We start from the raw sequence: 23,199 nt of genomic DNA, 5'->3' as shown, positions 1-23,199 counted from the left end.
AATCGCCAACATTCAAAGCCAACTGACACAAATTTGACTGTAGCGCATAGTTAATTGACTGCAACTGAACGTTAAAATTGAAAGCGTTGAGAGCTGATGGTGTTGAGTCCAACGGAGGGCCGGTGGAAGGCGCGTCTGCGAAATCCGAGTAGTGAGATGGACGAAGGAGGTTGGAGAAGACGAGCTTGGCAAATTACCATCGTGTGGTGTGGTGTGTGGCTGAGTATGTTTCACAAGCCACCGGCTCCATGCTTGACAGCTCCATATGACGTCATAGCCGTTACTTACGACTGCCCAGACTCCAACTTTGACGATAATAACTCTTGCTTCTGGTTTCTATGTCAGATAAGGAACTGTTAGATATAAATTACGATGGCTTCTCTTCCTCTTAATCTTCAAAATCCTTACACCCAAAACCCACCAAAGAATTTAGAACGTGAACTAACAAACGCCACCTTCGTCACAGTATTATCGCATCATGGTTCATCACCATAACCCTAATCATCCTCAGGGCGTAGAAGAGTAGGTTTGTTTCCAGCTTATTTGTTACCCCGATTCTAAAATTCTACAAGGCCTCAATCCTACGACTGGGCCCAAATATCAGATAAAGGCATCATGGCTCGATTAGTCTTACCATTTTTCTCCACAAAATATAAGACAGATGTGACAATACACTGCCTCCTGAAGGCGCTTTCAACCTCTGTTTATACAGAAGACGAACACCAGCTTCACAGCGAGGAATCCCACTCCTTAATCCGTCACCAACCACAAAAAGGTGACGGTTGGTCATCACCAGAGGTCAAGAGACAGTTCAGGCTTGATAGTTTTTTCTCGTTATGTATGCCTCTAATTGGACGATATTTGCATCTTTGATAGCTAAATACTTCTCCTTCCAGATCATGCGCATTTCCAGAGAGCAGCACCATTGCTATTTCAGAATCTACGTGAAAATGTGTTCAAACTATCAGAGGAGCACTACCAAAAACAATTCACCAAGAAGCTCCGACCAGTTGACGGCCTCGGTTTTAGTGGCTCGCTGTTCTTCTATACGGATGACCGAAGCTTTATAGTAAAGTCAATTGGCCGAAGATTCGAATATATGTTCCTATACGAGACTTTACTTGAACCACTTGGAAAATATTACCGTGAAACACCCAGCACTTTGTTATCCCAGGTGACGGACGTTCTTTACAGTTTCGAACACCGCCTTGGTAGCTACTTTGGTGTATCTCCTTCACACTATATCGTCATGACAAACGTGCTTGGGGGCCTCGACAAGGAGAAGGGGTGTAAAAAGTGGGACTTGAAACCACAGAGCTTCTTTGAACCGACACGAGACCTAGTCCCGGATGAATTGAAGACAGAAGCCGCAAAGAGCGGGCTAGCGGATGAGTTGGATGAGAAAATAGTATTGAGCCGGAGACAAAAGGACCAATTGATGTAAGACCCCTCCCTCCATCCCCACATTTCGAGAATCTGGTTCTGGTTTTCTAACTACCGCCGCCAATAGGTATCTCGTGGAACACGATACCGAATTTCTCTCTAAAATGGAAACGATCGACTATAGTCTACTCCTAGGGCGGTACCCAATCGAGATGTTCCACGACAAACCTGACCCGCACAAACACCCCGACCCATTGGTGATTCCCGGAAAAGACGATTTTGTTCGTGGGGTGAGGAGTCCGGATGGAAAGTGGGTGTATAAAATGTGTATACTTGATTTCTTCTGGAATGTGCAGCAATTGCATCCGAAGATTATCAAGGCTGCTGGTACGGCATTACCGGAACAGACGGTGACAACTGAGCCCGCTAGGTATCGCAAAGAGTTTTTGAAGTATGGCCCCAAGTTCAATCCTTATTTGGCAAAAACAATACTAATTGTATAAAGGATGTTGGATGAGTATATCGAGGTCTATGAAGAACAGGATTCTGAGTTGTCAAGCTCGGATTCGGAGTAGCTACGTAGAGCTGGCTGTAGCATTTATCTTTCTCCCTTTCATTTGTACCTACGGGTTTATCTAGAATATGCCGTATTTTGTATTTTTATTTGTAATGGAGCTGAAACCAATTCGACCTTTACCTCACCTCGCCTATGATTCTTTGAAGCTTCCTATTTCCTATCCGCTAGAGACCCACAAGCCTCTGGCTGAACATCTGGTGATTGCCAGCAACTACTCTCATATCTTCTGCTGTTTGTTTACAAGTGACAACAACGCTTTTCGCCCAGTCCCAGCAGTCCCATAGCCATGCGGATTAGGAACTTGACTGGTGTTGCATGCGGAGTGTTGCTCCGGCCCATCGATAGGGTTAGGGGAAGAACGTGTGATACCATCCCTGGAATCTAGATCTTTCCTCACCGCCAAAAAAGTCTGCAAGGCCGATGATCGTGAGTTCTCGTAGGCAATAATAAATAAATTCACATATTTATCCTTCTCTTCGCAAAAGGTTAGCATCACATGTCGATGCGAGATGAGGAATAGGCAGGATAAGAGAATGGTTTGTTGAAGTGGCGGACACGAGAATTCAATGATAAGAGATGGTGCTTGGATCTCTTGTTTGCTCGAAAAAAGAAAATGTGCAAGGAGGTTTTGAAGAACCGACAAAGGGAAATTCGGCTGTTGCGCCAGAAGTTGCGTTCGAGCCAGGTGATCCACTTTCACCCTCATCCTGGGAAACCTTCCACCTCCACCTCCAAAAGCCACTTAACCCCAAGGAATTCAAAATCATTTTGATATGTGTCCTTTGGTTTGCCGACTGGCCTCAAGGGTAATGAAAGGGTAATGAATGATAGAGATATCGCAGGATTTAGAGATGGTCGCCCTGATATTCCTCCGAAAGAGCTCTCGTGACTAACCAAATACACGTATGTATCTACATGCAGTTACCATGAATTTCGGTTTCCTGGCCCCTCTGATACGCTGTTCCCCTGATATTTAAACATGACCATGGAAAGAGAGTAAACAGCAGCAAAAAAAAGGGGGGAGGGGAGGAAGAAGAATGATTTTCGCTGCAAGTGCCTTGCTAGAAAAAATACCCGATTCCGAGGGTGTAATTTTTCCAGTTACCAGGTTAAACTCGTGATCACTCACTGGTGCATTAATTCGCCATCACGGAATTTTGACATGAAGTCTTGGAGATTAGGTTCTCTGCAGCCGAAGTCGCCTTGGATAGGGGAGGTATCATAAGCTCAGACAGGGTACCGTACCAACAAGAGAGTAAGACAACCACAACTACATTTAGGGAATCTAGATTGTATTTAAATCCACAAAAATAAAAAGTAAAAGTATAGAACTAGAGGTCCAAAAAGATTATCAAAACTTAAAGTATCTACATCTACACAAGTATCTGATCAGGATGAGCCTGAAGAGAATTGATATCAACGGCCCAGCCAAGGGGAGACGTCGCTGCATGAAGGAAAGCGATCTTGATTCTGGGGGAGGACCCGTGGTTGAGGCTCTGCGCTCCCCAGCAGCAGCCCTGGGCCGGAACGCAAAGCCCATACAACGTAACGTAGTGCAGTAGTGTGGGTGTGTGGCTATCTCGAAACTTTGGGCTTCGCGGCTGCGTTCCATCTCTGTGGAGTTCCCACCCCAAAATTCCCCCAGAGGGGGATCTCGTTAACCGTCCTGCAACCCGCCGTTGGGCCTGGTCTGTCTTGTTCGCTGGTTTTCTTCTTTCCCTTGCCTTTTGTCCGCACCCTCATTATCGCCATTCTTCATCATCGTTTCTCTTCATATTCATCTCAGAGAACTTCCCCCCACTAACCCACCATCGCCCTTTTCATACCCCATCGTACCGTCATATCTTGCGTATTTGGTGTATCAGCCAAAAAGAAATCGAGCTTCGGGGAGAAAAAAAAAAGAAAAAATCTCTCTCCGAGGGTACCCCCCCAAACCACCCCCTCCCCCAATCTTCACATCGAGAAGAAAAAGAGAAAAGAAGCAAAGAAAGAGGAAAAAAGGATTCAGTCTCTGGATCCCCCGCTCTTTCTTACGAACTCTAAACCGCTACTCTCTTCTCAATCTTTAGTAGCTATCGTTTATATTTTTCTTTCTGTTTGCCTTTTCGCTGCAGAATTCACGTAGCCGGTTTTTGTCCCTCCCACCGTAAGACGCGCCAGTTCCCTTCGCTACAAACAGCAGCAAACTTTGAGGGTGGTAGTGGTGCCAGTGTTATTTCTGTGTTGGCCTTCTATGGGGTTTTGTCGTTCATTGTAAAACCAGAATCATGTCGGGAAGTCAGCATCACTCCCCTTACAACTCCAATCCTTCCCCCAATTTGCCATACCGGCCCTCCTTTTCGCCAACGGAACAACAACACCAGATTCCGTACCAGAGTCCTGCCCTTCACGCCCCTCCACATCAACCCACAAACGGCCATTCCACCACTCCTTTACCACCCTTAAACTCCACGTACGGGACTGGGACTCGCTCTGGCTATTATGATCCGGTAGACCGCTCGGGGGATATGAACTCTAATAGCTGGGCCTACCAAAACAACGGATACGATAGGAGACCTTCGATCCAATCCCAACCTGTAAGTAAACGTTGGCGCCTTGTGTGTGGTGTCAAGCCTCCCATACTTTTGTTGACTTTTAAAGACGCGAGAACAACGTTATAGCTACGGTGGTGATTCTACGGTCGATCGCTCTCACGGAGGTCCGCAGTCGCCAGCTCATCTTGTCGATCAAAGCTCAAGGCTGAGCTATCCCCTACCCTCACCATCACCAGTTACAGGACGAATGGATACGGGGAGCATTCAATCTGATTTGAGGAGAACTTCTATGGCATCTAGCGTGCATCATTCCGACTACGCAGGAACCCAGCCTGAACCAAGTTCGCCCACAACGGTAGGTCGCCAACTTGCAATCCTCAAAGATGACTACTCACATAAATAACAGAAAGCTACCCCTGTGCGGCGCGGCGGCGCAATGTCTATATCTGCCCTCCTTTCCAACGCCGACGAACCTGCCAACGATAATCACAACACAAACGCTCGCGCACCTCAACCGTCTAAAACAAATTCTATAGATCGCGTCATCCGGCACAGTCCTGAATCAACCACAAAATTGATCGCACGACAAGGCCCAGCTGCTCGGACCACTTCAACTTCTTTCCATTCTATAGACAACGAGGCTGTGGATATGGAACCAGGGACCAAGGGTAGCGGCAAGAAAAATAGTTCGTTTAGGGACTTCAAGTACCATGACTCAATGAATCTAGTCGATAACGATCCGGATAAAACAGATACCGAGGTTGATGATGATGACACTTTCGCGGCCGAGAGAGTGGAATATCTAAAGAATTCGCGAAAGCGGCAGTTAGAGATTGAAGATCAAGAGTCGGAGAGGCGAAAGGTTGATACTGTTCCCCTTTGTTCCGGCAAGCTTTGCGCTAACTATTATAGCGACGTCGCGTTATTTACCAAAACAAGCTTCACTTCCAACTCGACAGCCACGCCAAATCATCACGTGACCGCGCACGCCAAGTATTCTACGAAGAGGCAATGGAGCAGGTAATGAAGAGGGAGGAGGAAGATGAAAAAGAACGAAAGAAAGAGCAGCAGAGGAAGCGTCGGAGGGAGAAGGCTGAGGTGGAGAAGCGGGCAAAGGCAGAAACAGCAGTAAAAGCAGCACAGGAAGCGGCGGAACGAGAGGCCAACGAGAAACAACATAGAGACGAAATTGCTAGACAGAGGTCTGCTGAGAGAGCCGCACAGATGGAATTGGATGGGGCACTTGGTCTCGACGCTCAAGATTCTGATGCTAGTAACGCCTTTATGATCATTGATGAAGATGGTGGGAAATTGAAACGTAGAAAGATCGCGAAGAAACGGCCATCGAAGGAAAACAAAGAGGAAATAAAAGAAATAAAAGAACCAAAACCGATTAAAGAGGTGGTTAAAGAAGAATACGTTCCGCATGCCTCTAAGGGTTATGTTCAAATTTACGAGCAAATTTGGAAGGATATTGCCAAAAAGGACATTCCTAAGGTACATAGGATCCAACAGACCTCACTTTCTACCAGGCAATCAAACCTTCGAAAAACAGCTCAACTTGCATCGAAAGAGGCTCAGCGGTGGAAACTTCGAACCAACAAGAATGTCAAGGACACCCAGGCTCGTGCAAAGAGGTGTATGCGCGAGATGATGTCTTTCTGGAAGCGTAATGAAAGGGAGGAACGAGATCTGCGTCGTCGCGCAGAGAAGGAAGCAATCGAACGTGCAAAGAAGGAAGAAGAGATGAGAGAGGCCAAACGACAAGCAAGGAAGCTCAATTTCTTGATCTCTCAAACCGAACTCTACTCTCATTTCATTGGGAGAAAAATTAAGACAGATGAAGTGGAGAGATCAACAGACACAGTTGGGGCGGAAGGTGGTGCCGAAACTGTCAAGCCGCCAGTCCGGACACCCGGAATGCCGCATGTGGCCGGTGATAATTCCGGGAAGGCCGCTGCAGTTACAAACTTTGAAGATCTGGATTTCGATGCGGAAAGCGACGAGGCACTCCACCAGGCAGCAATGAATAATGCACAACATGCCATCCAAACTGCTCAGGACAAGGCCCGTGCGTTCAACAACCCTGAAGGGACCGACGTTGCAAATCTCAACTTGGATGATGGCGAAATGAATTTCCAGAACCCTACGAGTCTCGGTGATATCGATATTGAACAACCAAAGATGCTTAATTGTCAGCTCAAGGAATATCAGTTGAAAGGTTTAAACTGGCTCTGCAATCTGTATGAGCAAGGTATCAACGGAATTCTCGCGGATGAGATGGGCCTTGGAAAAACTGTTCAATCTATCTCCGTGATGGCTTATCTTGCCGAAGTTCACAACATTTGGGGTCCGTTCTTAGTCATCGCACCCGCATCAACCCTTCACAATTGGCAGCAAGAAATTGCACGATTCGTACCCCAGCTTAAGGCCCTTCCATACTGGGGAAGTGCAAAGGATAGAAAGGTTTTGAGAAAGTTCTGGGATCGAAAACAACTCACTTATACTAAGGACTCCCCGTTCCATGTTCTCATTACATCATACCAGCTTGTTGTCCAAGATACGCAGTACTTCCAGCGAATGAGATGGCAATATATGATTCTGGACGAGGCGCAAGCTATCAAGAGTTCTTCTAGTTCTAGGTGGAAGGCCCTGTTGGGATTCCATTGCCGTAATAGATTGCTACTAACTGGTACCCCAATTCAGAACTCTATGCAGGGTATGTTCTCTTTTCACTTTGTATTCAATCGGATATTAACCACTTTTAGAACTATGGGCGCTGCTACATTTCATCATGCCAAGTCTTTTCGACTCCCACGATGAGTTTAGCGAATGGTTCTCCAAAGATATCGAAAGTCACGCCCAAAGTAATACACAGTTGAATGAGTCCCAACTACGCCGTCTGCACATGATTCTTAAGCCTTTCATGCTTCGTCGTGTCAAGAAGCATGTTCAGAAGGAACTAGGGGATAAGATTGAAGTTGACGTATTTTGCGACCTGACATATCGCCAGCGTGCAATCTACAAGGGTTTGCGTGACAAAATTAGTATAATGGACCTCATAGAGAAGGCCGCTTCCGGTGGAGACGAAAATACTGCAACTTTAATGAACCTTGTCATGCAATTCCGAAAGGTTTGCAATCACCCTGATCTTTTCGAAAGGGCAGATACAAGGTCACCATTTTCTTTGACGCAATGGGCCGAAACAGCCTCATTTTTGCGGGAGGGTCCCGTTATCGATGTTGCATATACATCAAGGAATATGATAACCTACTGTGTTCCTGCATTGGTTTATCGCGAGGGTGGGCGGCTAGATTTGCCAGGACCCGATTCAAATCATGGCAGCCGAAAGTTCCAGCTATCTAATATTTTGAATATCTGGAAGCCAGATCATATCCATAAATCAATTAGATCTGATAGGAACAGTGCCTTCTCATGGCTTCGATTTGCCGACACCAGTGCAAGCGAAGCATCAGCAGCGTTTCACAAGAGTCAATTCGACAACTCTTTAACTTTGCGGACAAGGCGAAATCTAAGCCAGTTTTCCACCGTTTACGACGAAGAGAAGCCATGGATTCCATCTCATGCGATGTTCCTCATCTCAGAACTAGCAGACAAGAGACCTGCAGCGGAGGTTACTGTAGAAGGTCATATGGCTGCGTTACTTAATGTGTCTACCAATGTATTCCGCGAATCCAGAATGCATTGCATGGAGCCGTTATCATACCCGGCCGCCACTGCGCCACCGATAGCCCTACTTTGCTTGAATCAAGGTGCTGTGATTGAACAGGAAACTCACCTCTTCAACCCGCGCGTTCGAAAGATCCTCTACGGCCCATCGATGCCTGAGGAAAAGCATCTCTTGGAGAACCATGTTGAGCCCGCTGACTATCCTCTTTCTAAGGCATTACCAGCTCCGTCTTCGGAGAAGGCAGGCTACGCTCGTATTCAGGTTCCGTCTATGAGGCGCTTTGTTAGTGACTCTGGGAAACTTGCAAAGCTAGATGCTCTCTTAACAGAGCTTAAGGCTGGCGGTCATCGTGTTCTTTTATACTTCCAGATGACTAGAATGATGGATCTTTGTGAGGAGTATCTTACCTATCGCCATCACAGATATCTTCGGTTGGATGGGTCCTCAAAGCTCGAGGATCGTCGTGACATGGTAGCGGCTTGGCAAACCTCTCCCGAGATATTCATCTTCATTTTGAGTACTCGTGCTGGTGGCTTGGGTATCAATCTTACCGCTGGTGCGTTTATCTCCCTTCTTTAGCTTTATATAATACTAACTTTTGATACAGCCGATACTGTCATCTTTTACGACAGCGATTGGAATCCTACAATCGATAGTCAAGCTATGGATCGTGCCCATAGATTGGGTCAGACTAAACAAGTCCGTGTATTCCGTCTCATCACCCGGGGAACAATTGAGGAGCGAATTCGAATGCGTGCTCAACAGAAAGAAGAGGTAGGATTGCTCTTACGTCTTTGATATGATTAATCACCCACACTAACATCGGTGTAGGTTCAACGTGTCGTCATTCAAGGTGGTGACCCAGGTGCCAAGAAAAATGTTGACTTCAAGGGCACTCGAGAAGTTGCCACTTGGCTCTTTGATGATGATGATGCCGAAAAACTAGAGAAGACCCTGGCGGAGAAAGAGCGGGAAGCAGAAGAGGCTAAAGCCAAGGGAGGTGCGAAGAGAGGCAAGAAAAAGAAGGCCGCCCCATCAGCTATGGAGGGTACCAAAGCGATAGATCTCGAGGATCTGTAAGTTCTTTAGACTTCCCACAACCCATTCACAGTTTATTAACGATTTATTAGATATCACGAAGGGGAAGGGAGATTTGACGATAGCGGAAAACCCAGTGAAGCTGGAACCCCAGCTGCTTCAGGTGCGCCAATCTCGTCGAAAAAAAGAGGGCCAAAGGGTGGCAACAAAAAGAAATCCACCCAAGAGAGACTTAATATGATCGATGGGGTTACGACCAACAATAGAAACGGAGATAATGCGTAATTCTAGGTGTTTTTTTTTTTGTAAAGTATTTTCTTTTCTGGAAGGCTGGTGGAAGTAAATTAGATCTTTCCTTTTTTCCCCCCCTCTACCCACTCTCGCCGTTACTTCTTTTACTCTGTTTTATTGGAAAAGGGTGGTTATTTTTTTAGTGATCGGGCTTCAACTATCTAGGCATTTGGTAGTCGTTTCCTCTTTGTGGTGCATGCAGGTCCCCTCCTCCCCGATGTTCTTATTTCTAATGTTTTCTTTCTGTTTCCCTTTGTATCATGGTTGGGATTCTCATCAAAAGGCTCTTGATAGGATGGAGCTAGTGTATTGTACAGGTAAAAGGCGCTGGCTTGGAAAAATATATATCCAGTGATGCTGGGATAACTGCAGAATGGAAATGATGTGCCCATAGTGTATAATGTTGGGTTTTCGGAACCGATGAACCGGGTTCGGCTTCTGCAGTTGAGGAGGGTTCCTTCATCTGGCATATTTATTACGAGAATAGATAACACCTATTGGGGGATCTGCTCTGTATGTGGTGGTGGGTGTGTCTGCCAAGCCTTGACTAGCGTTTATTGTAAGTGTCAATGATCAATTTACCGAAATCCTATTTGAGGCGAACCAATGAATTTTCAATCGGAGGCCTTCAACAGAGTCCATGGCAGTAAAGCAGAATTCGAGACGGGCTAAGATGACACGTATGGAAGTCACTGTCAATTACACATCGTTCAAGAGGAGGAAGAATAAGTCTTGTCCTAAACAGTACCATAATCCTACCCAGGGCCACAGGCATTACAGGCCCAGCTGAACGACTTGACAGAGCATGCAACGATTCTTGCATAGGAAACTCGAGATACCCGCTCAGGTATCTGAATTTAAACTTTCGGCCGGATTCCCTAACGAGGCTATGGGAATTACCTAGAGAGGTAATGGACTGAACATTCGCACTATGTATTGCGACGCTCACCCGAGCCTAATATTATGCAAATAGCTGTAAAGGTACTTGTTACGGTATGCGTATAGTCAACTGAGTTCATGTAGTCTTTTACGAAATTTACAGCGCCCTGGGCTCTGATCACAAGCGTTGAATGAGATATGAGCAGTATTCATTCTCTCACGGCGGCAACAGAGAATTTCAATCAACTCCCACCCGCTTTTCCCTTAACATAGTGGTCTAGGAGTTCCCTCGCGAGTGAGGTTGCATGATCGATGCTGCCAAGACTGCTTCCCCCACAAAATCAGAGACTGCTTCTAGGGCACAAACCCTAGTCACCCACGACCCGCCCACCTCGCATAGCAACATCATACGAAATTGAACACCCCAACATCACGACCGAAGACAACACTCTCGAAACCCAACGATCGAGCGACACACCCAATAGTCTAGCCATGCCTGTATGTTGCTCCCCTCTGAGATTCCATCAAAGCTATCTCCATCGTAAGGTCCGGGATTTGATTTGCTGATGGTCGGGGTTTTGCTTCAATAATAGAGTCACAAATCTTTCCGTACCAAGCAGAAGCTTGCCAAAGCGCAGAAGCAGAACCGTCCCATCCCCCAATGGATCCGTCTCCGAACCGGAAACACCATTAGGTCCGTCCGATAGGCACCCCACTCCTCTTTGCCCCCGCCCTACGGCCGCCGTTGGATTATACTTGGAATGGAATACTGACGAGGCTCTTCCGGTAAATAGGTACAACGCTAAGCGCAGGCATTGGCGTAAGACCCGCATCGGCATCTAAACGGATCGCCCTTGCTCTTTCTTTCCCATTGTCTCATTTTCTTTACCGGCGGAAACAAAAAAAATACAACAAACGGCTGGTTTTGTCTTTTCGCTCTTGGGGTTACGGGTTGGTCGGTCGGTCGGGCTTTCTTCTGCTTTTCTTTTCTCTCGCGGTCGGGCTTTGCAATAATGGGGGGAACGGCATGAACATAGGACGGGAGGAAGGGGGAAAAAGATCTGAGCTCGGGCGGAGGAGGAGATGGGGAGGCTTTGTTCGCTGTCTTCTCTGTCTGCCACTCGCGAAAATGTTAACCTCAAAAATTAGAGAAATTTCAAGTCTTCTGCCTGCAAGCTGTTTCCGGTGCTTCCTTTCTTGAAACCGTTCTGGGGTAGGCGTTATTTGAGGTTCCAATATGAGAGTCTTGTTTGGGTTGGGTTTGATTCTACGCCATCTTTTAGGGATATCTTACCATTCCACCATATCTGTGTAGAAAAAGAAAAAGAAAAATCCTAATTATGACTTAAAACATTCTCCAAGTGTTGACTTTTCTCTCAGATTACACTTTTGCTTTCTTATCCCATTTGCAGTATATTTCCAGTTCATTTCGCACTTTACTCGACTCCAAATAAAAACTCAGCCAAGGCTTCCAATTCATACAAACAGTTTCTTAAATGTCTCAAATTTATTTAATGGATACTTGAATGCTACAAAGTAGAATGTTCTTTACTATCTCAAGACCTTATCGCGACGTCATCAACGAATAAAACGACATTTACAGGAGCTAACATCAAAGTACAAGCACACCTACTATGAAAATTGTATGCTGCCATCCTCCAGTACCTGGCCTCTACCGTATATTCTAATTTCATTCACCATCTACATGTGCCTGTAGTTACTGTTTATTACGAGAACGCAGTATTGACGGTCGACTACTCTAGTCTAGGAGCAAGCTGATCGTGAGCAACTATTACATAATGGGCAAGGCGCAGCTACTTCACATGGCCAAGATACCAGGCTTGGCCGAGTGAGCGAACATGACCCGAGGGACCGTTTCATTGGAGTAAAGGTGCAAACTACAATCCAACTTCGACCCATGGCTGTATCCCAACACCAATAGTACAATATACTTATCCGTTAGCCCTGACCGTGGGTCTCCTGGCGGTCTGGCGGGCTCGCTGGCTCGCTAGATTGAGATGGCCGATGATGATGGAGCCCAGACTTAGGCAGTGGCTTCATGCTTTGGTAACTTTATCATAATAAAAGCTTTCTGATATGATGTATGTTCTCCTTGCTATTCCTCTACTATATTTGCCTTCAATCGCAATTGTTAAGTGAAAATGTATATAGACACATGTACTCTGGCTTCATTCCAGAAGGAATACATAACCCACCACCCTTTCCAATACCCAAACTACAGAAAGAAAGACAAAAAGAAGGAGGCAAAGGAAATCAAAATGAAATGACATCAATATATCAATTCATGGTTTTACAAAAAGTGAAGTAAGGAAAAGGAGGGAACCTAGACCCTAGACAGAATCTCCTTGACCAGACTACTACATTAATCGTGTTTTAAAAGGAAACATACGTACCGTATTTAGATCATGTACCGGTGGTCATAGATACTTTATTGGTTTTGAAGCAGCGCTACCATGTCAATATGTCCACCTAATACCGCTGTCTGGAGCGCTGTTCGGCCATAGTGATTCACCGCATTGACGTCGGCACCCCCTTCGAGAAGCAACTTGGCCATTTCAACATGCCCACCTTTTACTGTTGTATAGAGAATATCCCTGCTATAACTGTTCCTTTTGATATAATTAATCCGAGACAGAGTTTTTATAGTCCCTAAATCGCCGGCTACTAAGGCCGTATCAAAAAACTCATCAAATAGACTACGGTCAATGTCAAGTTCCTGTTTAAGTATTAATACGAACAGGCTATATCCCTCCTTAAGTGCACGTTGTAAAATATCGGCAATTTCGGTCTTTAGGAAACACTTATGCAAAAGGGCTTTGGAGCTCGACCCTCCTCCACGATTTATTAAGGTATTAATAGTCCGAAGACTGACTCCCATGCCGCAAGCAAACATCTGACTTCGTAGAATCTCGGGTTCGGTCTTTTGTTGGTCATATATCACTCCATTGGATGATTGAGGTAATTCGAGTAACCATTCGCTCTTCATGGCATTTGCCGCAGATGGTCGGGACCGAGGATCAGGAACTAGCAGGCTTTTTATAAATTCTATTCCCCTCTCGCTGATGTTGAATGCACGTAAAGTCCCCGTTGAAAGATTGGCATTAGTTCCATAGCAAAAATCAAAAAAAGCCTTGTTATCGAACTCGAATTCAGTGCTAGAAATTGGAACAACTCCTGATATGGTGCTATCATAAGTCCGTGATGAGTCTACTGTCGTAAATGGTAGCTTTAATCTCAAAACTTCGTGTAGCAGACACCCAAGCGACCAAAGATCAAATGAACTTTCGTACTCTCCGTTTAACTTTAGAAGGTTTAAAGGAAGACTCCTATTCACTTCAGGTGCGAGATAGTTACGAGTGCCGATCTGAGTAACTAATCGTGTATCTGCTGTACTCTTCGAAATTCCGAAGTCCGCAAGTTTTATGTGAATCGGAGAGAGTGAAGACAAAAGGATATTCTAATATACCGCTCAGTATTATGTGACTGGTTAATAACAGCACATCACAAGGGAGTAAACCTCAGGTTTCAAATCGCGATAACAAATGCTCCGTCCATGCAAAATCACAAGTCCTTCGAGAACTTGCATTGCAATCTCTTTGGCACTTTCTTCCGACTGCTTCCCAGACCTTTTGAGAAATCCTCTCAAGTCGCCATGCTCAACATACTCCATAGCAAGTAAAATACAACCCTTCTCCATGTACCAACCGCGGAATTGCACAAATAAATCCCTATGCTAGTAATATATACTCTTCTTTTAGCTGTCTTAGTTCTTGCCATATCTGCAAGTTTAAGAGTGGCAAAGATATGTAATATTACTCACGTCTTTCAGTGAGACCAAGATACTCAACTCACGTTTATGATCCATCTCCGAACCCATGCCTGCATGTAGTTTCTTGACCGCCCTCAATTCGTTTGTGTTTTCTTCTTTTCGAGATGAACAACTCCAAATCCACCTCGCCCGAGCTCTTTCACATACACCCATTTCACCTGTTTTCTCGCTCCCACCAACTTGTCTGACTCTTTGGATGACGTACAGAGTCCTCGCGGACTATGGTTTGTAGTTGCTCAGGGAGTTCATCGAGGCTCGGGGTTGAGGACGCCGTACTAGTCCGACTAGGCCTGGAACCTTCCTGTCATTGTGGTTAGATTAGATCAATGATTTGGCATCGGAACCCCACATACCTGTGTTCCATTCTGGTTCCAGATATTACTATAAAGTCTCCGCATACTCAAAATCGAGAGAGAAAAAATAGAACGCTGTGTTACTGAGAATTTAACACCTACACTGGAGCGGGGAGGATTGAGTTTGGTGCTAGCTCCAAACATCGTCAGCCTCATAAGAGCTGGCCTATGGCATGCCAACCGCATATTTGAGGTTACACTGAGGTCTTGACCCGACTTAGCAAAGTTGCACCAATTAAAACAGCTCTTGACAAGGCTATTTTGAGCCTACGTTCTGGATAAACCTACCGATAAGCCTTATAATTCTATGCGGTTCGATGGTAAGATTGTATCTTTCTATACCGAAGATTGCATGGTATATATCTGGGAACAATTGCAAGCTAGAGAAGTTGTCTACGTTGGAGAGTATTATGGCTCGAGAAGCTATGGTGGGTAGGTGTGTAAACTTCGGCGTTTGCAGCCAATCAATCTATAGGAATTGAGAGATCTACTCCCATAATGGTACTAGCGCCTAGCCTGACGGTGGAATTTTCTCTAATTCCCATACAAAAAAAGTTCCTCTGAAGTTGACACACCCACCCCCTATGCCTTCTCGCGCCATAGTCTGTCCAAACCTTATCTCACATAACCCGGCTCGTTAAACGTCATAAGAAGTCCAGGGACGAGGCGAATGGGGCTCTTTCTGGTCCTTGCGATACCAGTATATATGTGGCGTACTGAACTTTATTCTTTCGTTCGGAACTATGCGGTAAAGGGTACATATAGGTACATAATAAATGTACTCGTAAACGAGTACTCTATGTACTCTAGGTAGAGTATGGTGCTTATATCGTCCGAATTAGCCAGAAAGAAAAGAAAGAAAAGAAAAAGAAAAAGAAAAAGAAAAGAGAAAAGAGAAAAAGAGAAAAGAGAAAAAAGAAAAGAGAAAAAAGAAAAGAGAAAAAGAGAAAAAAGAGGAGGAGGAGGAAGAGGAAGAAATCAGATATACCTACAGTCACTCACGGGGTGAAGGCGGATCCTGTCTGATGGCGGTCAGGGACTTGAGGCCAATAAAAGAGTTAGGTTTTGGACGCCAAGGGCAAATTACTGCAAACAGAACCATCAGACAGGATCCGCCGTCAGTAGGTGAACGACTGTACATGTAGTAGCCAGATAGATTTGACGGTTTTGATGGTTTTGGCAAGCGGGGAGATGCCAGTTTGATTATTATTGATAACCTTTTCTCTCCCGGCCCGTCAAGAATTACTGTAGGTTTTTATCTTTATATACTATGCTCTAAAGATGAGCCCCATATATAATTAGTTCATAAGAAAATGCGGCTCATTCCCAAGAAAATTTAAGATAATTATATGCTCATATCGAATGTATGTAGAAAACATTTTACTAATTCAACTTTCGATCATCCCTCTCCGGGCAGTCTGTCCTGACGACCCTCCACACACCTAAACCCCTCCTACCCACCACTCGCTCAATCGTTGGGAGGAACCCATCATCAGCAAAATCCATATCATCCATGTTAAAATGGTTTCGGTACTCCCACTCCTTCTTGAGCCAAAAGGGCAGACTTTTATTCGTCCCTAGAGCAAACACGTCTAAATCGATAGCAGACAACGGAGCAACAAGATAGTTGTTTGCCTGTTGCTCACCCGTATCACACTGAGCCAGTGGCTGAAGGGTATTGACCAGAACAGAGATTTTGGCACCCATGAGATCTGTAGTAAGGAGTTGGGGAATGTTGCCGTTCTTTGATGGCTCACCGAGAAGCCATGTTGGAGGCTGGTAGGTTTTCCACCAGACCGCATTTGCTGCATTTGTTACATTTCCCATATGGAGCTGGACAGGTACCACCCCGCCTTGGTGGAAAATACCCATAAGGGCTCCATATACCACATTAAACATCACCCAAATGACTATCCAGAGTCTTTGCAAGATGATATTTTTTGGCAACGAAATGCTTGACAGCAACAAAGGTACAAGAGGTACCAAGAACCTAGCCTCTTGGTGCTGGAATATACTCAGTACCGCGATTCCAGAGACTGCTGAGAGAAGTGGAAGCTGGAGAGGCCACGTCCATGAGGTGAAGAGCGAAATCAGTGCAGGGCCTAGAAGCTGAGGTAGATTGATGAGTATATGGGTATATCGCGGATGGAGGCCATGGAGAGAGAGATTCGAGGATTTGGAGTTATAGAGTAGGTTATTAAGGGGTGTGATCACGAGCGGATGAGAGAGCGGATGAGAGAAGAGGGCGTATAATGATGGTGCCAAAGACGAGGAGTAATACACAGTGTCCAGGTAAATTGCTAGCCCTGTTGCTCCCAGACCAAAAACGACAAGTGGAATTACAGTGGTTGGATGCCGGAGGAAGTGGGGTATTAGCGTGAGCCCTGGAAGTAGTAGAAAGGCCGGGAATGTAATGCGGTTGAAGATGGAAAATATAACTGTAAATCCTAGTGCCGCACTCGACAGCCATGCAGCATCCTATTGAAAGAGTGAATCAGCCCTATACGCTTTTAGGAAATCTATATATTCTATCTGAGTCAAATGTACTTTTGAGGATGAAATTCTCCGAATCAGGACCAATGACCATGCCACTCCGATAGTTTCGATCGAGTTGGAGAAGGTATGGGTTTGATATGTCCATGTTACGTAGCTGCTGGCCAGTAATAAAAGGCTGATGCGTCGACCTCTCGGCGATGCGATGAGCTCTTGGATAGCCCAGTCCTCTTCTTAGTGTCAGTTCATATTCATATTTCTTCGACACCTCCAACCCACCCACCACCAACTATCAATCGCTCTTTCTCTCCATAATAAATATGAAATAACGCCCATACCTAAAACGAACGATATCAAGAAGAATAAAATGCGCAAGCTGTAGAAAACAAGCATTGGACTGGGCGATTCAGCTCCGGGCATTATCCAGCGCACCAAGTGCATAGGGATACCATATGCTGCCCATAATGGAAAGACGCTTCGTATGGGAGCTGCGGAAGTAAACTCCCAGGTTTTAGTGATGCGCCAGTCGAATATATCGCCTGCAGTGCGCAGTAAGTTAGTTTCAAAGGTTGAGGATGCGGCGCGGCACAGCGCGGCGCGATATAAAGGGTCCGAAAACATACCAGCTATTACTTCAGGCCCCTGGAAGTGCTCGTCGGGATGAATATAGGACGGCGAAAGGGCAAAGTAAAGTCTTACGAGCGCGAGAAAAAGGTAGACGCGCCTCCACATCCTGGGCGATTATGATGCTGTCGCCGGAGGAGGAAGACAGGGAGAAGTGAAAAAAGAGTTGAATGAGGGGCAAGAGAGAAAGTGCAAAGAACGGATGGGAAAACCCCCGAATGAGTAAAATTTCCTCGTTATTAATGGCTACCCACATAAAATAGATACATCTAGCTACTATCGATAGACAGCTGATACACCGGTAGGCAGATCTAAAGACTTCTGTGACCCAATATTGTCTGTGCAACCACAAGCAATTTGGTGACAACTGATCATGGGGGGCGCTCATAATAAATACATGAGGTTAAAGCAACACTTCAAGTCTCCAACGAAGAATATGGGTCTATATGTAAATGTACATGAAGCCTACGTACATGTAGTAATGTATGATACATTTTTGGGTGAGCCGTCCGGTTTACAGGGTCACATACGCCTAAATTAGATGTGCGCCCAACGAAGCTCTCAGAGCTCTGGAAGCTTAGGCTTGGCACCAAAGATGATAGAATTGGGTTAAGAAGCCTCAAAAACTCAAAAAAAATATGTATGAGCTAGCTTGATGGCCTCAAGGACACTTGTTGAAGGGATTGAGCGAAGCGTAGAATATTGAAACCAGGTAATCCGGTCAGTATTTACGGCGAAGAGGATGATGGAGGAGTCATCCATTCTAAACCTATCTTGGCGTCTCTTGAGGCTAAGCCCTCATAAATGTGTAAGGTAGCGGTAACCCCCCTCCTCCTCTCCATCCCCCCACCACCACTTCTTCTCCATCTATCTCTTCTTAACGAACAACCACAGCACTCCAACCTCCTTCCCATCAATAACAACTCCTCACAACTTCCTACCTAAATCTTTCACGACATTAACAACAAGCATGTCTGAAATTAAGCTTCTCAGCTCAGATCAAGCGACAATCACCGTCCGTAAGTTTTAATCATTTCTATCAACGCCATCCTGCTTTACTCTGCTAATACCCGTTACTTCGTGATAAATAGAGAAGGAGGTCGCCGAGCGCTCCATCCTTATCAAAAACATGCTTGAGGATGTCGGTGAAGTCACCGAGGCCATTCCCATTCCTAATGTATTTTTCACTTTCTGGCTTCCGGCTTTTATTATAATACCCTCGTCATCGGTTTACTAATATTGAAAAGGTGAATGAATCTGTCCTCAAAAAGGTTATTGAGTGGTGCGAGCACCACAAGGGCGACCCGCCTGCGCAAGCCGATGATGACTCCGACAGTCGGAAGAAATCCACAGACATCGACGAGTGGGACCAAAAGTTCATGCAAGTCGACCAAGAAATGCTCTTTGAGATCATTCTGGTAAGTTGCGCTTCCATATTTTGCTTATATACCGTGCTCGCTTAATGTTTCATTTATGTTAACATTGTCTTACAGGCTGCAAATTACCTTGACATCAAGCCACTTCTTGACGTCGGCTGCAAGACCGTCGCCAACATGATTAAGGGAAAGTCCCCTGACGAGATCAGAAAGACCTTCAACATTCAAAACGATTTCACCCCTGAGGAGGAGGAGCAGATCAGGCGTGAGAACGAATGGGCCGAGGAGTAAGTTACCCCCATCCTATTACCAATGCCAAGTCATTTCCTCTTGATCAGTGATATTGACAAAGTTTGTTTGTAGCCGCTAAATGCCGAACTAAATGCCAAATCCGAATTCAACCTCCAACAAACATCATCATAGAAGCCATGTTACACTTTCAATGGAGAGGTGGAAGGTTGTTATATGAATAGCGGGGTAATTCTTTTCTTGGTAGCAGGACGGCTATTTGTTTAGTAAAGACACGTCGTAAAGGGCCATGGAGTTCACGACGATTACGATTCTTTCTGGTTCTGCCTTTTGTATTTTTCTTTGGTGGGATGCGCACGTACCCATGTTTCTTTTCCTAGGATTCTTTGCTTTAAATATGACGGCGTTGTGAATCATTATTCTGGGTTGCCACTGGTCAACTAGTATTGCTCACTCCTCATGCCGTGAGGGTGGTTTTTTGCTGGAAGATACAATGATTCAACCGGTATTTTAGATCTGGAAACGCGTAGTTTTTAATATGAGCAAAGACTTATCAACCCTCCACGATTCTTTAGCTCTTTCAGAATTTTGTAGAATGAACATGTAGGTACACTTTTCAGCTTCATGAGGTAACGTTTTACCCTATCAATATACATTGAGCCTCCCAACCATCCCATGAAATAATTAAAAATAAACGTCATAGTTAGGCTTTTATCATTGATAGATTACTAATGTGGTATAAAACCGATGTAAGCGCCAATACAAACCACGTAGATTACAGGATTTGAACTCGCCACCTACAGCTTGCGGTAAGATTATTGTAGAAATATGGGAACAATAATTTTACCTCTCGCTGTACTAAGTAGATATTTGAACTTCTTTCTCCTTCTTTGCATTTAGAGCTCATTCGATAATACTATCCTGGAATAGAGCTAGGTTCGAATAATATAGTATGCTGCTGATACTGATGTTTTATACATAGTGCACAATACTCTGGGAATGATCTGTGAATTATTGGGTTGAGTCAAAAGGACGGTGATTGCTATTAGCATTTGGTTATTTGCAAAATCGCGTTATTTCTACATAGATGAGCGGGTCCGCGGATTATAGGGGACTATCTTGGTAATACAAATCCCCAGCTACGTGTAGCTGAACCATGACCTAACGAATAGATTCTAAGTAGAGCTAGAGGTACATGGGTATATTATATATAGGCAGCAAAAATCACGCACATGTAGTTAGTAAAAAGCCTGGATATAAAATCATTGATAACAGTTGAGAGGGAATCGACGCATTCAAATTGATCTTGAAATAGACCTTTAATGGAAAGCAATCCTATGCTGGGTGGCCCATGATATTAAACCAAAGCTACTACTCCGCCAGCTTACTCGCCCGCTCGGTATTTTCTAGCCCTCTTTTAAGGGCAGGTGTTAATCGGTATAATCATATAAACCAGGCACTATACTCTTAATTTTGCCTTCAAGGAGTGAATAGATACTAGATTTACCACTAGTAGGATGCAGAATCTAGACAAATTAGTACTCCAGGGGTGCTCCGAGTGTATGGGTTTCTTAGTTGGGCTTTGGGAGGTATTTATTAATAGAGATGTGTATTGGGCTATCTTTATCGGGATTGGTAGATATATAGTTATCCCCAAGTTAATCAATTACTTGCGATCATTACTCGGTCGTTAATTAAAAGGTCGGAAATTTTAGTAAGCATTTGGTTGCAACGATATCCGACCATTTAATTAACGCGCGAGTAGTCTAGAGATAAACACTGATTCCCATGATAGATGTCATCCACAGATATATGATATTTAGCAGCATTACGTATATATATACACACACACAAAAAAAAAAAGAGAGTACAGACTTCTCCAACGACCTCAGCTCCACCGTCATCTCTCGTGTAGATATAAAAAAAAGTAAACCAAGGCATCAGCTACCGTCGAAGCCTCTCATGGTGCGAGCGTATATCGATTACCCTACGGCACCTCGTGACGGCTCAGCAATATCTTCCGCACGCCATAACGCATTACACCATAGCTACTACAAAGGCACAGCTGGTGTTAAGATACAAACAATAAAACTATGGCTGTCTCTTCGAGGATTGTGCCGGATGTGAGATCATAATACTAGATACCCAACTATATTTGGTCCTAACTGTTCGTAGTTGTGATACCAACTCCCACCCAACAGTCTATCAATCAATTCAGACGCATATCTAGTGGTAGTCAAACCGTCGATATTAGTATATATATAAAAATCCACAGCTTGAGAAAAGAACATACGTATAGGCCTCCAACCCAAAGCTATGTTCAGCGCAAAAGTCCCTTCACACTATAACAGATTGGTAAAGCATCCGAACTAATCCACACAAACAGATCCCGACCCTTCTTTCTTAGGAGCATCAGCTTGGGCGGTTCTTTCTCCGCAAGTCAAGAGGCGGTCGTTAGACGGTGCTGCTTTTTTTTTTTTTTTTTTGCAGGTATAAAATGTTGAGCCATGGCCGGGGTAAGTAAATTCACGTTTGTAATGCCTAGCAGTATCATCGGATGTGGAAGTTTAAAGTTTGCGATGCGCTGCGGGAGTAGCAGGCCTAGGTGTATGGCACCTACCAGCCGGCACTGACATTGAACGTTATGAAAGAATCCGATACCGCTTATGCCTGGCTGTCTGGGTTAACTCTCACTTGCCCGGTCGCTCAGGAGGAAGTGGCCTCTCAGGACGCGACGGGTTTACAGCTGTTGTCATGATATTAGGCCCAGCTGAACGACTTGACACATACAACGATTCTTGCAAAGTTTAAACATGATTACTTCATTAGGAAACTCGAGATACCCGTTTAAGTATTTGAATTTAAACTTTCGGTCGGGCTCCCTAATGAAGCTATGGGAATTACTCAGAGAGGTAATTGACGACGTTCGCCTGGGCCTAATATTATGACAACAGCTGTAATCACACCTAGTCCCATAGCCATCCACCTCCCCTACATGTATGGCGCAAGAAGGCCTAGAGGGCGGGTGTGCCAACTTCAGAGGAATTTCGTTTGTATGGGAATCTGAGAAAATGCCAGGGTTAGTCTAGGCGCTAGTACCATTATAGCCAATTTCTATAAGTTTGATTGGCTGATTCTTTAAAAAAACGCCGAAGTTTACACACCTACCCCCCATAGCTTCTCGAGCCACTGTAGTTGGTTCGCAGTCCGGAGGCTGGGAATGAACTTGTGCATAACTGTATGTAGCTATAACTACATGTAGTGCATGTACGCTGCAACGGCGAAAATCAAATCTTCTGCCCTTACCAGAGGCAGAGTTTAAAGTTTCCCGGACACGCACAGACAAATAACACCTGGCTTACTCCACCGCCGAATTGACGCGCTAGGCCTCTCCTCCCCTTGCACGGGAAACACCCTCGATAGGAAAGGGGTCACTGACACCGATAATACTCTGACTTCTTTCTCAGCCTAGCCTCCCAAGAGTTGAATCACATGGTATCACTCGACCGGCTCTATCACACTTATAAAAAAAAGAATATTAAGAAGACACGTTCAGAATCAATGAAGCCCTATCACCGCCATGCACTGGAGGCGGTGGTATAAAGACGACATGTACTCTTCTTTGCTCTGTATGTTTGGGAGGTGGGGGCCTGGCCTTCGAGATATGGATCTCACACAAGCTGATCCTAGACTTAAATCATGAATTGTCACTCACGAGGATGCTAACTGTGATATATACTCTAGAACCCACGCACAGCAGCTTTAAATCAAATCATGGAGTAGAGACTGGGGATTATCGAGCTGGTGGCATTTTTAAAACTGGACAAAAATTGTGCTAAATGTATTCTATAAAGTGTCGAT

The 23,199-nt window shown here is 44.9% G+C and overlaps 5 protein-coding genes across 5 annotated transcripts; 3 read left to right on the top strand and 2 right to left on the bottom strand.

Annotated features, from left to right (window-relative positions):
- Nucleotides 1–478: 478 nt before the first annotated feature.
- LAJ45_07908 (uncharacterized protein) lies at nucleotides 479–1,958 on the top strand (the record flags this gene model as incomplete). The annotated part of the gene is made up of 5 exons (XM_046117463.1): nucleotides 479–522; nucleotides 573–838; nucleotides 897–1,440; nucleotides 1,511–1,834; nucleotides 1,889–1,958. 5 exons carry the CDS (start codon nucleotides 479–481, stop codon nucleotides 1,956–1,958), a joined length of 1,248 nt encoding a protein of 415 aa, XP_045969448.1.
- A 2,269-nt stretch (nucleotides 1,959–4,227) lies between these two features.
- On the top strand, nucleotides 4,228–9,508 carry LAJ45_07907 (uncharacterized protein; the record flags this gene model as incomplete). Its single annotated transcript, XM_046117462.1, has 9 exons — nucleotides 4,228–4,536; nucleotides 4,601–4,849; nucleotides 4,901–5,180; nucleotides 5,247–5,356; nucleotides 5,407–7,213; nucleotides 7,263–8,741; nucleotides 8,793–8,959; nucleotides 9,017–9,261; nucleotides 9,316–9,508. The coding sequence occupies 9 exons, from the start codon at nucleotides 4,228–4,230 to the stop codon at nucleotides 9,506–9,508; spliced, it is 4,839 nt and encodes a 1,612-aa protein (XP_045969447.1).
- A 3,334-nt stretch (nucleotides 9,509–12,842) lies between these two features.
- Nucleotides 12,843–14,782, bottom strand: LAJ45_07906 (uncharacterized protein; the record flags this gene model as incomplete). The annotated part of the gene is made up of 5 exons (XM_046117461.1): nucleotides 12,843–13,871; nucleotides 13,932–14,147; nucleotides 14,235–14,338; nucleotides 14,424–14,544; nucleotides 14,597–14,782. 5 exons carry the CDS (start codon nucleotides 14,780–14,782, stop codon nucleotides 12,843–12,845), a joined length of 1,656 nt encoding a protein of 551 aa, XP_045969446.1.
- Nucleotides 14,783–15,979: 1,197 nt separating this feature from the next.
- On the bottom strand, nucleotides 15,980–17,821 carry LAJ45_07905 (uncharacterized protein; the record flags this gene model as incomplete). Its single annotated transcript, XM_046117460.1, has 5 exons — nucleotides 15,980–16,705; nucleotides 16,940–17,074; nucleotides 17,144–17,322; nucleotides 17,539–17,628; nucleotides 17,713–17,821. The coding sequence occupies 5 exons, from the start codon at nucleotides 17,819–17,821 to the stop codon at nucleotides 15,980–15,982; spliced, it is 1,239 nt and encodes a 412-aa protein (XP_045969445.1).
- Nucleotides 17,822–18,683: 862 nt separating this feature from the next.
- On the top strand, nucleotides 18,684–19,459 carry LAJ45_07904 (uncharacterized protein; the record flags this gene model as incomplete). Its single annotated transcript, XM_046117459.1, has 5 exons — nucleotides 18,684–18,732; nucleotides 18,805–18,890; nucleotides 18,961–19,131; nucleotides 19,207–19,376; nucleotides 19,453–19,459. The coding sequence occupies 5 exons, from the start codon at nucleotides 18,684–18,686 to the stop codon at nucleotides 19,457–19,459; spliced, it is 483 nt and encodes a 160-aa protein (XP_045969444.1).
- Between the last annotated feature and the right edge of the window lie 3,740 nt (nucleotides 19,460–23,199).

Source organism: Morchella importuna, assembly GCF_003444635.1.
Source record: "Morchella importuna strain M04M26 chromosome Unknown Morimp01GS026, whole genome shotgun sequence".
Lineage (NCBI taxonomy): Eukaryota > Fungi > Ascomycota > Pezizomycetes > Pezizales > Morchellaceae > Morchella > Morchella importuna.
This window is presented reverse-complemented; position numbering and strand designations above follow the sequence as displayed.